Source organism: Oncorhynchus clarkii, chromosome 9 (assembly GCF_045791955.1).
Source record: "Oncorhynchus clarkii lewisi isolate Uvic-CL-2024 chromosome 9, UVic_Ocla_1.0, whole genome shotgun sequence".
Classification (NCBI taxonomy): Eukaryota; Metazoa; Chordata; class Actinopteri; order Salmoniformes; family Salmonidae; genus Oncorhynchus; species Oncorhynchus clarkii.
In genome coordinates this window covers 9,638,277-9,653,922 of record NC_092155.1, presented here as the reverse complement: position 1 = coordinate 9,653,922, position 15,646 = coordinate 9,638,277, and the positions used below count along the sequence as shown (strand labels likewise).

Sequence of the window (15,646 nt, the reverse complement as noted above, 5' to 3'; positions counted from 1 at the left end):
GCAGTGTGGTGCCAGGACAAAAACCTCTCCCTCAATGTCACCAAGTTAAAAGAGCTGATCATGGACTACAGGAAATGGAGGGTCAAGCACACCCCCATCCACCTTGACGGGGCTCTAGTGAAGCGGGTCGAGAGCTTCATGTTCAGCTGCACCATTGAGAGCATATTGACTGGCTGAATCACCGCTTGGTATGGCAACTGATTGGCATCCGACCGCAAGGCGCTACAGAGGGTAGTGCGTACGGCCCAGTACATCACTGGGGCTGAGGTCACTGACGTCCAGGACCTCTATACCAGGCGGTGTCAGAAGAAGGCCCTAAAAATTGTCAAAGACTCCAGCCACCCAAGTCATAGACCGCATGGCAAGCGGTACCGATATACCAAGTCTGGAACCAGCAGGACCCTGAACAGCTTCTACCTACCCCCAGTAAGACTGCTAAATAGTCTTGTGGCTTGGGGGTACCCGGACTAACTGCATTCAGAATAAATTAATATACACAATATGTAAAAACCAGCTCCTCCCTAATCAGAGATTTACTATTTGTTGCTTTCCCACCACCTAAGATTCCCTAAAAACAGCCACTAAAGGTCATGTTAACTGACTGATATTATCTCATAGGACAAAAGGTATAAGATATCTTAAGCGTGTGTTGACTTCAGACTTTACTTTCAGCGTTTATCCCAAAACCCTATTCTTTCCTCATTCATTTTTCCAACAGGGATGGCTGAACAAACCAGAGGTAACTAATTTTCGGGTTTTAGCACTACAAGCTCTCGAGCTCTATTGCGTTTCCACCAGAGTATGTGGGAGGAGTTGAGCTCCGCTAAAAACCGATCCATGCTTACAGGGAAAAAAATTGCGCTCCAAATTCGTTCCATTCATTAAAATCACAATTTAACCAACACCCATCTATTTTTGTGAATACCTGGACCTGCCAATTGGTTTTTAAGTATTGAAACCAAACCATCTGGATTTGAATGAAAAGTATTTATTCGAATACATTTGAAAAGGTGAATGTAAGAAGTGAACATCATTTCAAATAGGCTACATGTCGTATTAAACAGCATATAAACAATCTAAATAGGTCAGGAGCCTGACAGGAAGCCTAAAAGGAACAAAAATGAATTATTTAGGCTATATTATTTATATTATTTCAAAGCTATAGTCTACAAAGAAATACACTGTGAAACGAGTGCGACACAACAGCATTTAAACAACATTCTGTTGTATTAAATCATTATAGTCTACAAATTGCGCATATAGGCTGTGACTTGCTTAGAATTAAATAACAATGAAACGAAAACTGCCTGATGTACTTTTCCCCTGACACCCACGCGTACTAGTTACATTTCGAATGCTTAGCAGGACAGAAATTGTGCAATTCACACACTTATCAGGAGAACATCCCTGGTCATCCCTACTGTCTCTGATCTGGCGGACTCACTAAACACAAACGCTTCCTTTGTAAATTATGTCAGCCCAACCTCACATTCAATTCGTGCATATATGTACAACATATATTTCAGCAGATTTCGTGCGTATTTTTTACACCCTAATTCACGAGTTAATGCTTGGAGTCTTCACAGATCGTGTGACATAAAACACAACCTTTCTTTCTTTACATGGCAGTGTTATGTGTCATTATTAAGAATGTACGAATTGAATTAGAGCATTGAAGTTAAACCCTGTACAAACTATGGATCTTGGAGTCCTCGGGAAAATGCACTGTGTGTGTTACTATGCCTACGTGTTTCACCGTGAAACCAGTTCTCATGCGCACACAAATCCAAAGTAATGTTGGCCTGTGCCATTGCAAAATCGAATGCTTCTCACCGAACGTTAAAACCTTATCTAATCAAAAGAGGCAATTTATAGGCCTACTGTCATTAAAGTATAGTCTACTTGTTGGATGAATTGGATGCGCACTGGTGTCAAGCTGTAGGCTAGTTGTCTAGTGATATTGTCCACCATCATCAGCCGATCCAGGAAAGAAACAGAAAAGAATAAAGCTAAACTAACGGTCTACTACTTCTGGCTACGGATGGCACCGAGAACACCGGTTCCCGCGCGCACGCAATGAGCGCTCTAAACAGCTGACTGACAAAAGCAAACGATGAAGAATCAACTGATAAATCTAATGCATTGGCTATCAAGGACAAAGACGCATGGCAAACAAATGGCAAAAATTAATAAGTACACCAGAAAATCTATGCTTAAACATTTTTACCACTATTTTAAACTTGAAACATATAGAATGCTTAAATTAGAATTAGAGACACCCCCCAGTTTGTTTTTTTGTTGCATTTAGGAGCTCCCCCGTAATTCACAAGGCCTTGTCTGCGTTAGTATTCGACCCAACACACAACTTTCGACATGGGAAACTGAATGCAGCATCTGCAGTAACCGAGTATTCCAGCCACTTTCTTCTTATGAACCAGTTGCTATTTAATGAAAGTTGTTGTACAGAAAACCTGTGGCTACGGTAGGATTCTAGGCTAATCTGGTCTGGCTCCTATGTTCCAAGATCATCAGGAACAGTCGGAGTTGGAGGCGGCTGGGGAGCCATTATCCTGGCGGCGCTTTTGGAAGGGTGGGTAGACTGCACACTGAGCAAGCTGGAGCTCGTCATCGCTGTTGGCAGGTTAGCTGGTTTGAGCCAGCTAAATAGGCTAAGGCTAATAACACAAACACATTTTACAGCTAGCTAGCTAGCTAATAGTGAAGCAGCTTCAACGGTATACCTAATACATCGAAATTAAATATTACAGGCGTAGGAGTATCATATTATTCACTTAGCCAACCACAGAGATGAGGAGAAGTGTTTTCTCCCCAAAGGAAAATACCTAACCACCTAGTGGCTTTCCATAGCCCCCCTACACACACCGCAGCGCGACCTGTCCGGTTGTGTTGAAACAGTGCAGCGGATAAATATTTTTTTTTATGTGCCAACCTGTCACTCAATCATTAAAACTTTGTTGCTATTTTTATATAGGGACATAACTACAACTGAGGGAGGTACTAAGTTTGAACTGAGGCGGCTAAGCCCCCTCATCCAGCCAGACTCGCCCCAGGACCCTTGTCTGCAGTGTGAGGCCTGACAAGGAGGAGGCCATAGATGTATTCGTCTCCCGCGTCATTATTGGGGGTGTCTGAAGCCAAGTGGGTGACTGAAGTCTGCTTGATTGAAGCGGGGTACATGGGTCCCCCTCCTCTTCCGCTCCCCTCCTCTTCTGGAATTGTATTCAATATAAATGTATCAATAAAGCCAGACCATTCTGTCATCACCCTGAGAGACATTCCAAATCAAAACAACCAGATATTACTGTTTCTAATTAAGGTAAAATTTCAACAGACCTGTGAATTTCCTGCAATACGCTGTACTCATCATTCAAATCAAACTTTATTTACATACAATGTTTTATGACAATCTATGATACATGTATTCATCTGAGAGACACAGTATGAATGGTCTGGAGTTGCTCTCCTTTTGTAAGAGTGTTGTCCACATCCTGTCTTTTTATTCCCATCTTCTGACTGAAGATTTTATTTCTTCTGTCTGTTTTTCCCTCTTTGTGGATATTGTCCATATGCTTCAGCAGATGAGTCTTCTGAGTGAATCTTTTACCACAGACTGAGCAGCCATGTTGTTTCTCTCCTGTGTGAGTCAGTATGTGCAAATTCAGGTTTCCCTTCCGATTGAACATTTTTCCACAGTCTCTACAGCTAAATGGTTTCTCTCCTCTATGAATGCGTATATGTTTATTTAGGTGCTCCTTGCGATTAAAGCTTTTCCCACAGTCACCACAGCTAAAGGGTTTCTCTCCTGTGTGAGTCTGTCTATGTTTAGTTAGGTGCTCCTTGCGATTGAAGGTTTTCCCACAGTCACCACAGGTAAACGGTTTCTCTCCTGTGTGAATATTCATGTGCCTGGATAGATGTCCTTTTTGTTTGAAGGTCTTCCCACAAAAGGGGCAGGTGCAGGGTTTACCACCATGACAGAGTCGGACATGGGCCTTCAGTTTACAGGTGGAGTTGTAGCATTCACTTAGGCTCTTCTTGGCGAGAGTCACATTCCTCTGCAGGTCAGCTTCCAGAGCTTTTCTGGACATGATGCTGGGCTTGGAACGGTGTTTCTCCATTGGTCGATTGAGATCCAAAGGTGGGCTGGGATCCAATAGTGGACTGTTGTAAAGTCTTACTGGGTCAATGCTTACAGCTGAGCTGTGGCTTGATGCATTGTTTTGATTATCTGGAGGGTCACAGTGAATGTTGAGACCCTTTAGGTGGGTCACGGTGCCAAAAGATGTGAGATGCATTGTTTTAGGTTCACTCTCTCTGTTCTCCACAGTCTGGGTTTGGGGAAGAGTCAAGAACCAAAGATGGTCGCCCTGATCACATTCACTTTTCACGGAAGTTGAAGGGAATATGGAGTCTTTGGTATGAATGAGCCCTTGAAGCTGCTCTTCCTCCTGACTGGTTCTCAGTTCCTCCTGTTCCTGTTTAATCTGTGTGGGCTCGGTGTCCTCCTGCTCCAGACTGGGGCTCCACTCCTGCTCACAGTGCTGCTGCTCAGGGGGAACCTCCTCTTCAGAGACAGAGAGCTGCAGGGAGTCTGGAGGGAAGGAGAGGAGGAGCAGAGGTTACCTATACAGCCTTTAGACAAGTAAGCATTTAACTGTTAGTCTACACCTGTTGTTTACTAAGCATGTGGTATAACATTTGATTTGATGGTTGGGGTCCATTTGAATTTAAGCTTGTAAATTCAATATAAAAGTAAACTCAAATTCCAATCCAATAACAAAAATCTGTATATTTTAAATGAACTCTTAATACATTAAAAAGTTATTTATTTCTCAAGTTTGTCAATTCATTAATTATAAATTCAAATAACTTCCTGGTTTGTGACAAAGACTATGTTTTTACCCATGTATGGTAAACGTATATATATATTTTTAAGTACAATTGTTGAAATGGTGATCACTGTTAGCCTAAACAGTGTGGAGTGTATTAATAGAGTAGAACTATAGCTAGCTATCAGTAGAGCTACATACGTACCTATTCCACATAGTTGTATCTCCGGTGTGATCCGCAGCATTCTCCGTAGCCGATCATTCTCCTCCTGGTACTCCACTACCGTTTTCTCAACTGCCCCGAAAATCTCCACAGCAGCCGCCGTTAAACGCTCATTTAAAAACACACGTAACAACTGTAGTTTAGACATTTTCAGTCGACTGAGAGTTGGGTATTCAGCTACTATGGCTTCGTCAACGAAGGAAGAATGGCTGTCACAAACAAACCATACCCGCTGACAATGTCTTGTGCTGCGTTCATAACCTTCTTCTTTGCTGATGTTTATTGGCGGACTACACTCATAAAGTGTATTGCCGCCACCTACTGTACGGGAAATTAAAAAAAATACCACAAAAACAAAAAATGTTGTGGATGAACAAATCATACTAAATTACCAACAATAAATACATTAACACGAACCAAATTCACGCCACTACCCTGAATGTCAAACAAAAACGGTACTATTCAGATCCCTACACCTGGGAGGGGGGAACTTCTTAATTCAGTACGCCCTGTAATATTTTAGCTGTAAAGTCCTGGAGATCCAGAAATATATTTGCCGCTTCACAAGCTTCTTTGATTTATTTTATTAGTTTGACTCGTGCAATTTATCACTTTCGTTATGAACGCAACAAAGTCCACTTTCTTCACTATTAGTATGTCGGGATCCTTCTCCTGCATGGCATTCACTGCAGACTGTGGGCCATCCACAACCAGAACCAACTCTACTCACTCCTTCACTGCCTCCACATAGGAGACCTGCTGGATAGCCCTGATCCTAGCCACTGCGACCTCCCTCACCCATACAGGGCACTCCGGGAACTCGGGAACGTGATTCCCATCACAAAAACATGCTTCATCTGACTCAACTACTACACATTTATTCCGTCTACAAACACTTGCCACGTGTCCTAACTTTTTACAATTGTAACACTTCTGTCTCACCGCATATCTCACATACCCAAGTTTTACATAAATTGGGAGAACCGCTTCAGCAAACAACCAGTAAAACCGACAAATCAAATCAAATCAAATGTATTTATATAGCCCTTCGTACATCAGCTTATATCTCAAAGTGCTGTACAGAAACCCAGCCTAAAGCCCCAAACAGCAAGCAATGCAGGTGTAGAAGCACGGTGGCTAGGAAAAACTCCCTAGAAAGGCCAAAACCTAGGAAGAAACCTAGAGAGGAACCAGGCTATGTGGGGTGGCCAGTCCTCTTCTTGCTGTGCCGGGTGGAGATTATAACAGAACATGGCCAAGATGTTCAAATGTTCATAAATGACCAGCATGGTCGAATAATAAGGCAGAACAGTTGAAACTGGAGCAGCAGCACGGTCAGGTGGACTGGGGACAGCAGGGAGTCATGTCAGGTAGTCCTGGGGCATGGTCCTAGGGCTCAGGTCAGTTGAAACTGGAGCAGCAGCACGGCCAGGTGGACTGGGGACAGCAAAGAGTCATCATGTCAGGTAGTCCTGGGGCATGGTCCTAGGGCTCAGGTCCTCCGAGAGAGAGAAAGAGAGAAGGAGAGAATTAGAGAACGCACACTTAGATTCACACAGGACACCGAATAGGACAGGAGAAGTACTCCAGATAACAAACTGACCCTAGCCCCCCGACACATAAACTACTGCAGCATAAATACTGGAGGCTGAGACAGGAGGGGTCAGGAGACACTGTGGCCCCATCCGAGGATAGGTTTTGCTCCTTCCTTCAGTCTATCATTCGATTCAATCGACGCGCGTCTCCCACTCCTGTGCCCTCAGTTATCAATGTTGCGTACTGTTCGTAAACCATGCATGGGATAATTTCTAAGCAAAGTGTGGGATTTATCAATTAGTACTTATACTTGAGAATGTGCGTAAATTTAAACACACGCGTATTTAAGCACAATGCGTACGCACAGCACTTTGTGGGTGAAAAGTCAAACTGCTAATAAAATACCCTCCTTGAAATGGAGAGAGGATTGACATACTGGACCATATCATAAACTATTGTTAAGGCTGTGTAAGGCAGGCGAAGTCAGGTGCAGGAGAGCAGAGTAGAGTAAACAGGCAGCACTTTTATTCCGGTCAAAAAAATAGGCACAACATGACATCTAAGTGCCCAAAAAAATCACAGAACATGAAAACAAAAAGTATAGCGCTTGAACACACACCATTAACAATAAACAATTACACACAAAGACATGGAGGGGAAACAGAGGACTAAATACATGCAGTGTGATTATGGAATGAAAACCAGGTGTGTATGAAACAAGACAAAACAAATGGATATATGAGAAATGTCTGTCTACAAACAGGCTCTCAAAGTGGAAGCCCAATAGCCATCATCACTGTTACATCCTCAGAAAGCATGAGCTCCCGAGTTGGGAAAATCTTGCGCAATACACCGACGCATGTCTTGTATTCAAGATCCTAAATGGCCCGACTCCCCCCACCACTCAGTATTTTTGTTAAACAGAAAACCCAAACTTATGGCAGCAGATCCACAAGGTCTGCCATGAGAGGTGACTGTGTAGTTCCCTTAAGGAAAAGCACCTTTAGTAAATCCGCTTTCTCTGTGAGAGCTTCCCATGTCTGGAATACACTGCCATCAGACACACAGAACTATCACACTTTCACAAAATGTATGAATACATGGCTAAAGGTCAATCAGAGTTGTGATCATAATCCCTAGCTGTGTATTGCTGCTTTTCATGTTGTCTGTAGCTTGTGAGGTGTGGAAACACTTTTTTGCTTTTATGAATTTTGTCTTGCTGCTTTTTGTTCTATGTTGCTCTGTCTGTGTGCTACATCTTGCTTGTCCTATGTTGCTCTGTCTGTATGCTATGTCTTGCTTGTCCTATGTTGCTCTGTCTGTATGCTATGTCTTGCTTGTCCTATGTTGCTCTGTCTGTATACTATGTCTTGCTTGTCCTATGTTGCTCTGCGTGTGCTCACTGCTCAATGATTGTCTATATTGTAATTGTTTTTAATAACCTGCCCAGGGACTGCGGTTGAAAATTAGCCGGCTGGCTAAAACCAGCACTTTTACTGAAACGTTGATTAATGTGCACTGTCCCTGTAAAAATAAAAATAAACTCAAACATTTACATTTACACCAGAATTTATTGTCTTACATGTTTGACACAATCAACAAGTTCTTTCAATGATTGATTTATTTCTCTGTCCTTTGCGTCCAGCTGCTGTTTGAGTCCAAGAATTGATGTGTTGATCTGTTGTTGTTTCGGGACTGCGTCAGTCAAAACATGCGGCGCAGCTGAAGCGCTCGACCAAAGAGGGCACCCTTCTGGTGGGCCTGGGAATGAGGCGTCAGAGGGCACCCTTCTGGTGGGCCTGGGAATGAGGGGTCAGAGGGCACCCTTCTGGTGGGCCTGGGAATGAGGGGTCAGAGGGCACCCTTCTGGTGGGCCTGGGAATGAGGGGTCAGAGGGCACCCTTCTGGTAGGCCTGGGAATGAGGGGTCAGAGGACACCCTTCTGGTGGGCCTGGGAATGAGGGGTCAGAGGGCACCCTTCTGGTAGGCCTGGGAATAAGGGGTCAGAGGGCACCCTTCTGGTAGGCCTGGGTCAGAGGGGTCAGAGGACACCCTTCTGGTAGGCCTGGGAATGAGGGGTCAGAGGACACCCTTCTGGTAGGCCTGGGAATGAGGGGTCAGTGGGCACTTCTGGTAGGCCTGGGAATGAGGGGTCAGAGGGCACCCTTCTGGTAGGCCTGGGAATGAGGGGTCAGAGGGCACCCTTCTGGTGGGCCTGGGAATGAGGGGTCAGAGGGCACCCTTCTGGTAGGCCTGGGAATGAGGGGTCAGAGGACACCCTTCTGGTGGGCCTGGGAATGAGGGGTCAGAGGGCACCCTTCTGGTAGGCCTGGGAATGAGGGGTCAGAGGACACCCTTCTGGTAGGCCTGGGAATGAGGGGTCAGTGGGCACTTCTGGTAGGCCTGGGAATGAGGGGTCAGAGGGCACCCTTCTGGTAGGCCTGGGAATGAGGGGTCAGAGGGCACCCTTCTGGTAGGCCTGGGAATGAGGGGTCAGGCAAATCACCCACATCTGTGAAGATTTCATGTTATTTTTTAAAAATACATTTTGTTACATTTATTTTGTCATATATTACATTTATTGTCAATATTTTTTTTTTTTAGATGTGGTCAATGTCTGAATATGGTTGCAAAAATAAAGCTTGACTTACCATCAGTTGGTGTGTCTGGTAGTCCTTCAGGGTCTGGGAGAGGGTCCTCAGTATCACCATCAGTTGGTGTGTCTGGTATTCCTTCAGGGTCTGGGAGAGGGTCCTCAGTATCACCATCAGTTGGTGTGTCTGGTATTCCTTCAGGGTCTGGGAGAGGGTCCTCAGTATCACCATCAGTTGGTGTGTCTGGTATTCCTTCAGGGTCTGGGAGAGGGTCCTCAGTATCACCATCAGTTGGTGTGTCTGGTATTCCTTCAGGGTCTGGGAGAGGGTCCTCAGTATCACCATCAGTTGGTGTGTCTGGTATTCCTTCAGGGTCTGGGAGAGGGTCCTCAGTATCACCATCAGTTGGTGTGTCTGGTATTCCTTCAGGGTCTGGGAGAGGGTCCTCAGAATCACCATCAGTTGGTGTGTCTGGTATTCCTTCAGGGTCTGGGAGAGGGTCCTCAGTATCACCATCAGTTGGTGTGTCTGGTAGTCCTTCAGGGTCTGGGGGTCTCATCGCGCACCAGCGACTCCTGTGGCGGGCTGGGCGCAGTGTGCGCTAACCAAGGTGGCCAGGTGCACGGTGTTTCCTCCGACACATTGGTGCGACTGGCTTCCGGGTTGGATATGCGCTGTGTTAAGAAGCAGTGCGGCTTGGTTGGGTTGTGTATCGGAGGACGCATGACTTTCAACCTTCGTCTCTCCCGAGCCCGTACGGGAGTTGTAGTGATGAGACAAGATAGTAGCTACTACAACAATTGGATACCACGAAATTGGGGAGAAAAGGGGGTAAAATTTAAAAATTTAAAAATTAAATAAATAAGTCAGAAAGCTGTACATAGACTACAGCTCAGCGTTCAACACCATAATTCCCTTCAAGCTCATCACTAAACTAAGGAACCTTGGACTGAACACCTCCCTCTGCAACTGGATCTTGACATCCTGACAGGCCGCCCCCAGGAGGTGAGGGTAGGCAATAACAAATCCGCCACACTGACCCTCAACATGGGGTGCCCTCAGGGGTGCGTGCTTAGTCCCCTCCTGTACTCCCGGCTCACCCATGACTGCATAGCCGCTCGCGACTCCAACACCATCATCAAGTCTGCTGATGACACGACGGTGACTGCCCTGATCACCAACGATGATGAGACAGCTTACAGGGAGGTCAGAAACCTGGCAGTGTGGTACCAGGACAACAATCTTTCCCTCAACATGATGAAGACAAAGGAGATGATCGTGGACTACAGGGAAGGAGGGCCGAACAGGTCCCCATTCACACCGACGGGTCGAGAATTTCAAGTTCCTCTGTGTCAACACCTATCATGGTCCAAACACAAGAAGAGGGCATGACAACTCCTATATCCCCCTCAGGAGGCTGAAAAGATTTGGCATGGGTCCTCAGATCCTCACAGTTCCACAGCTGCACCATTGAGAGCATCTTGACTGGCTGCATCACCACTTTAATGGCAACTGCTTGGCATACGAAGGCGCAAGGCAGAGGGTAAGACATACGGCCCAGTGCATCACTGGGGAAGAACTCTCTGCCATCCAGGACCTCTATACCAGGGGGTGTCAGAGTAAGGCCCTATAAATTGTCAAAGAATCCAGCCACCCAAATGAAAAACAGATATATAATTTACATAAGTATTCACACCCCTGGGTCAATTCATGTTAGAATCACCCTTGGCAGCGATTACAGTTATGAGGCTTGGTAAGTCTCAGAACTTTGCACACAATATTTGCATATTATTATTTTTTATTCTTTAATAAGCTCTGTCAAGTTGGTTGTTCATCATTGCTAGACAGCCATTTAAGTCTCGCCATAGATTTTCAAGCCGATATAAGTCAAAAATGTAACTAGACCACTCAGGAAAATTCAATGTTGTCTGGTGAGCAACTCTAGTGTATATTTGGCCTTGTGTTTTAGGTTATTGTCCTGCTGAAAGGTGAATTTGTCTACCAGTGTCTGTTGGAAAGCAGGCTGAAACAGGTTTTCCTCTAGAACTTTCCCTGTGCATAGCTCTAAACATATAGTTTTGTATTCAGGACATGTTTAGCATTTTTTTACTTTAGTGAGTTATTGCAAACAGGATGCATGATTTGGAATATTTTTATTCTTTACAGGCCGACTTCTTTTCAACTATGTCAAATAGGTTACTATTGTGGATTAACTACAATGTTGCTGATCCATCCTCAGTTTTTTCCTTTTTCCTAACACAGCCATTACACTCTGTAGCGGTTTTAAAGTCACCATTGGCCTAATGGTGAAATCCCTGAGCGGTTTCCTTCCTCTCCGGCAACTGAGTTAGGAAGGACGACTGTATCTTTGTAGTGACTGGGTGTATTGATACACCATCCAAATTGTAATTAATAACTGCACCATGCTCAAAGGGATATTCAATGTTTACTTTTTTTCTTATTTTTACCCATCTACCAATAGGTGCCCTTCTTTGCAAGGCATTGGGAAAACCTCCCTGGTCTTTGTGGTTGAATCTGTGTTTGAAATTCACTGCTCGACTGAGGGATCTTACAGATAATGTATGTGTGGGGTACAGAGACGAGGTAGACATTAAAGAATCATATTAAACACCATTATTACTGCACAAAGGGAGTCCATGCAACTTATTATGTGACTTGTTAAGCACATCTTTACTCCTGAACATATTTAGTTTTGCTGTAACAAAGGGGTTGAATACGTATTGATTGACTCAAGACATTTCAGCTTTTAATTTTTCATTAATTAGTAAAAATGTCTAATAACATTATTCCACGTTTGACATTATGGGGTATTGAGTGTAGGCCAGTGACACAAAATCTCAGTTGAATCCATTTTAAATTCAGGAAGTAACAACAAAATGTGGAAAAAGTCAAGTAGTGCGAATACTTTCTGAAGGCACTATAGCTACCCACACGATCTGCATTAACTATTTTAGAGTATGCACACACACACGGGACTCTACTCACACATACTTACACACACACACACGCAGCCAATGTTCCCTCTAAACATCCTCCGGGACTGCCACGTAGAACAAATGCCAAACCGATTAGAGACGCAAGAGATTTATCTTCACAGAGTTCGCCCCATTAGTTTGCACGATATAGATCAACGTTTTTTTTCCATGATCGAAGCAACATTATTATAATCCCCTCTGAATCAGAGAGGTGCTGGGGGCTGCCATAATCGACATCCACGTCTTCGGCCCCCGGGGAACAGTGTGTTCCATCTTTGATTTAAGCTGGGACACAAGGCTGGTAGCCTAGTGGTTAGAGGCAGGTAGCCTAGTGGTTAGAGGCTGGTAGCCTAGTGGTTAGAGGCAGGTAGCCTAGTGGTTAGAGCAGGTAGCCTAGTGGTTAGAGCAGGTAGCCTAGTGGTTAGAGCAGGTAGCCTAGTGGTTAGAGCAGGTAGCCTAGTGGTTAGAGGCAGGTAGCCTAGTGGTTAGAGGCAGGTAGCCTAGTGGTTAGAGGCAGGTAGCCTAGTGGTTAGAGGCAGGTAGCCTAGTGGTTAGAGCAGGTAGCCTAGTGGTTAGAGGCAGGTAGCCTAGTGGTTAGAGGCAGGTAGCCTAGTGGTTAGAGGCTGGTAGCCTAGTGGTTAGAGGCAGGTAGCCTAGTGGTTAGAGGCAGGTAGCCTAGTGGTTAGAGGCAGGTAGCCTAGTGGTTAGAGGCAGGTAGCCTAGTGGTTAGAGCAGGTAGCCTAGTGGTTAGAGGCAGGTAGCCTAGTGGTTAGAGGCAGGTAGCCTAGTGGTTAGAGGCAGGTAGCCTAGTGGTTAGAGGCTGGTAGCCTAGTGGTTAGAGGCAGGTAGCCTAGTGGTTAGAGGCAGGTAGCCTAGTGGTTAGAGGCAGGTAGCCTAGTGGTTAGAGGCAGGTAGCCTAGTGGTTAGAGGCAGGTAGCCTAGTGGTTAGAGGCAGGTAGCCTAGTGGTTAGAGCAGGTAGCTTAGTGGTTAGAGGCAGGTAGCCTAGTGGTTAGAGGCAGGTAGCCTAGTGGTTAGAGGCAGGTAGCCTAGTGGTTAGAGGCAGGTAGCCTAGTGGTTAGAGCAGGTAGCCTAGTGGTTAGAGGCAGGTAGCCTAGTGGTTAGAGCAGGTAGCCTAGTGGTTAGAGGCAGGTAGCCTAGTGGTTAGAGCAGGTAGCCTAGTGGTTAGAGGCAGGTAGCCTAGTGGTTAGAGCAGGTAGCCTAGTGGTTAGAGCAGGTAGCCTAGTGGTTAGAGCAGGTAGCCTAGTGGTTAGAGGCAGGTAGCCTAGTGGTTAGAGGCAGGTAGCCTAGTGGTTAGAGGCAGGTAGCCTAGTGGTTAGAGGCAGGTAGCCTAGTGGTTAGAGGCAGGTAGCCTAGTGGTTAGAGGCAGGTAGCCTAGTGGTTAGAGCAGGTAGCCTAGTGGTTAGAGGCAGGTAGCCTAGTGGTTAGAGGCAGGTAGCCTAGTGGTTAGAGCAGGTAGCCTAGTGGTTAGAGCAGGTAGCCTAGTGGTTAGAGCAGGTAGCCTAGTGGTTAGAGCAGGTAGCCTAGTGGTTAGAGGCAGGTAGCCTAGTGGTTAGAGGCAGGTAGCCTAGTGGTTAGAGGCAGGTAGCCTAGTGGTTAGAGGCAGGTAGCCTAGTGGTTAGAGGCAGGTAGCCTAGTGGTTAGAGGCAGGTAGCCTAGTGGTTAGAGCAGGTAGCCTAGTGGTTAGAGCAGGTAGCCTAGTGGTTAGAGCAGGTAGCCTAGTGGTTAGAGCAGGTAGCCTAGTGGTTAGAGCAGGTAGCCTAGTGGTTAGAGGCAGGTAGCCTAGTGGTTAGAGGCAGGTAGCCTAGTGGTTAGAGGCAGGTAGCCTAGTGGTTAGAGGCAGGTAGCCTAGTGGTTAGAGGCAGGTAGCCTAGTGGTTAGAGGCTGGTAGCCTAGTGGTTAGAGGCAGGTAGCCTAGTGGTTAGAGGCAGGTAGCCTAGTGGTTAGAGGCAGGTAGCCTAGTGGTTAGAGGCAGGTAGCCTAGTGGTTAGAGCAGGTAGCCTAGTGGTTAGAGGCAGGTAGCCTAGTGGTTAGAGGCAGGTAGCCTAGTGGTTAGAGCAGGTAGCCTAGTGGTTAGAGGCAGGTAGCCTAGTGGTTAGAGGCAGGTAGCCTAGTGGTTAGAGCAGGTAGCCTAGTGGTTAGAGGCAGGTAGCCTAGTGGTTAGAGGCAGGTAGCCTAGTGGTTAGAGGCAGGTAGCCTAGTGGTTAGAGGCAGGTAGCCTAGTGGTTAGAGCAGGTAGCCTAGTGGTTAGAGGCAGGTAGCCTAGTGGTTAGAGGCAGGTAGCCTAGTGGTTAGAGGCAGGTAGCCTAGTGGTTAGAGCAGGTAGCCTAGTGGTTAGAGGCAGGTAGCCTAGTGGTTAGAGGCAGGTAGCCTAGTGGTTAGAGCAGGTAGCCTAGTGGTTAGAGGCAGGTAGCCTAGTGGTTAGAGGCAGGTAGCCTAGTGGTTAGAGGCAGGTAGCCTAGTGGTTAGAGGCAGGTAGCCTAGTGGTTAGAGGCAGGTAGCCTAGTGGTTAGAGCAGGTAGCCTAGTGGTTAGAGGCAGGTAGCCTAGTGGTTAGAGGCAGGTAGCCTAGTGGTTAGAGGCAGGTAGCCTAGTGGTTAGAGGCAGGTAGCCTAGTGGTTAGAGCAGGTAGCCTAGTGGTTAGAGGCAGGTAGCCTAGTGGTTAGAGGCAGGTAGCCTAGTGGTTAGAGGCAGGTAGCCTAGTGGTTAGAGGCTGGTAGCCTAGTGGTTAGAGCGTTGGACTAGTAACCGAAAGGTTGCAAAATCGAATCCCTGAGCTGATAAGGTACAAAGCTGTCATTCTGCCCCTAACCCACTGTTTCTTGGTCATCATTGAAAAAAATAATTTGTTCTTAACTGACTTGCCTGGTTAAATAATAAAAACTATGTTTAAGGGTATATACCCACAGGGACTATGTTTAGCCACTGATTGGTTGGTAGTTGGTACTTCAGAAATTGTCTGCAGTCTTACATTACATTCAATTTATCTGGGGTAATGACATGGGGTGTTTACTGGCTCTTTAGTTTATACTGAGCACATGTGGTCTTAGTGAAAATGTACAAGAAGCCTTGCTTCACTTCTGAAACCTAATGAATACATGCCTGGATTATTTTTGGTCATCAGAGTGTATTTTATATGTCCCTCCCTTAGTTTAAAATGTAAAACAGTTTGTGGTCTCCATTTTTCTTTTTTTAACTAGGCAGGTCAGTTAAGAACAAATTCCTATTTCCAATGACGACCTTGTTCAGGGGCAGAACAACAGATTTTTTACCTTGTCAGCTCAGGGATCTTATCTTGCAACCTTTCGGCTACTAATCCAACACTCTAACCACTAGGCAGGTACATCGGACACTACTAAAGGCTATGAGCTTTTTTGGTATTTTTTCAACTGTACTGGCTTACATTTAATATGTCTCAAAGTCAGGTTT

General features: G+C 45.7%; 1 protein-coding gene across 1 annotated transcript; it reads right to left on the bottom strand.

Moving 5' to 3' along the window:
- Window positions 1-3,381: 3,381 nt before the first annotated feature.
- Window positions 3,382-5,321, bottom strand: LOC139415834 (neurotrophin receptor-interacting factor homolog). The gene is made up of 2 exons (XM_071163964.1): window positions 5,056-5,321; window positions 3,382-4,612 (listed from the first exon to the last, which is right to left on the bottom strand). The coding sequence occupies exons 1-2, from the start codon at window positions 5,219-5,221 to the stop codon at window positions 3,444-3,446; spliced, it is 1,335 nt and encodes a 444-aa protein (XP_071020065.1). The 5' UTR covers window positions 5,222-5,321; the 3' UTR covers window positions 3,382-3,443.
- Between the last annotated feature and the right edge of the window lie 10,325 nt (window positions 5,322-15,646).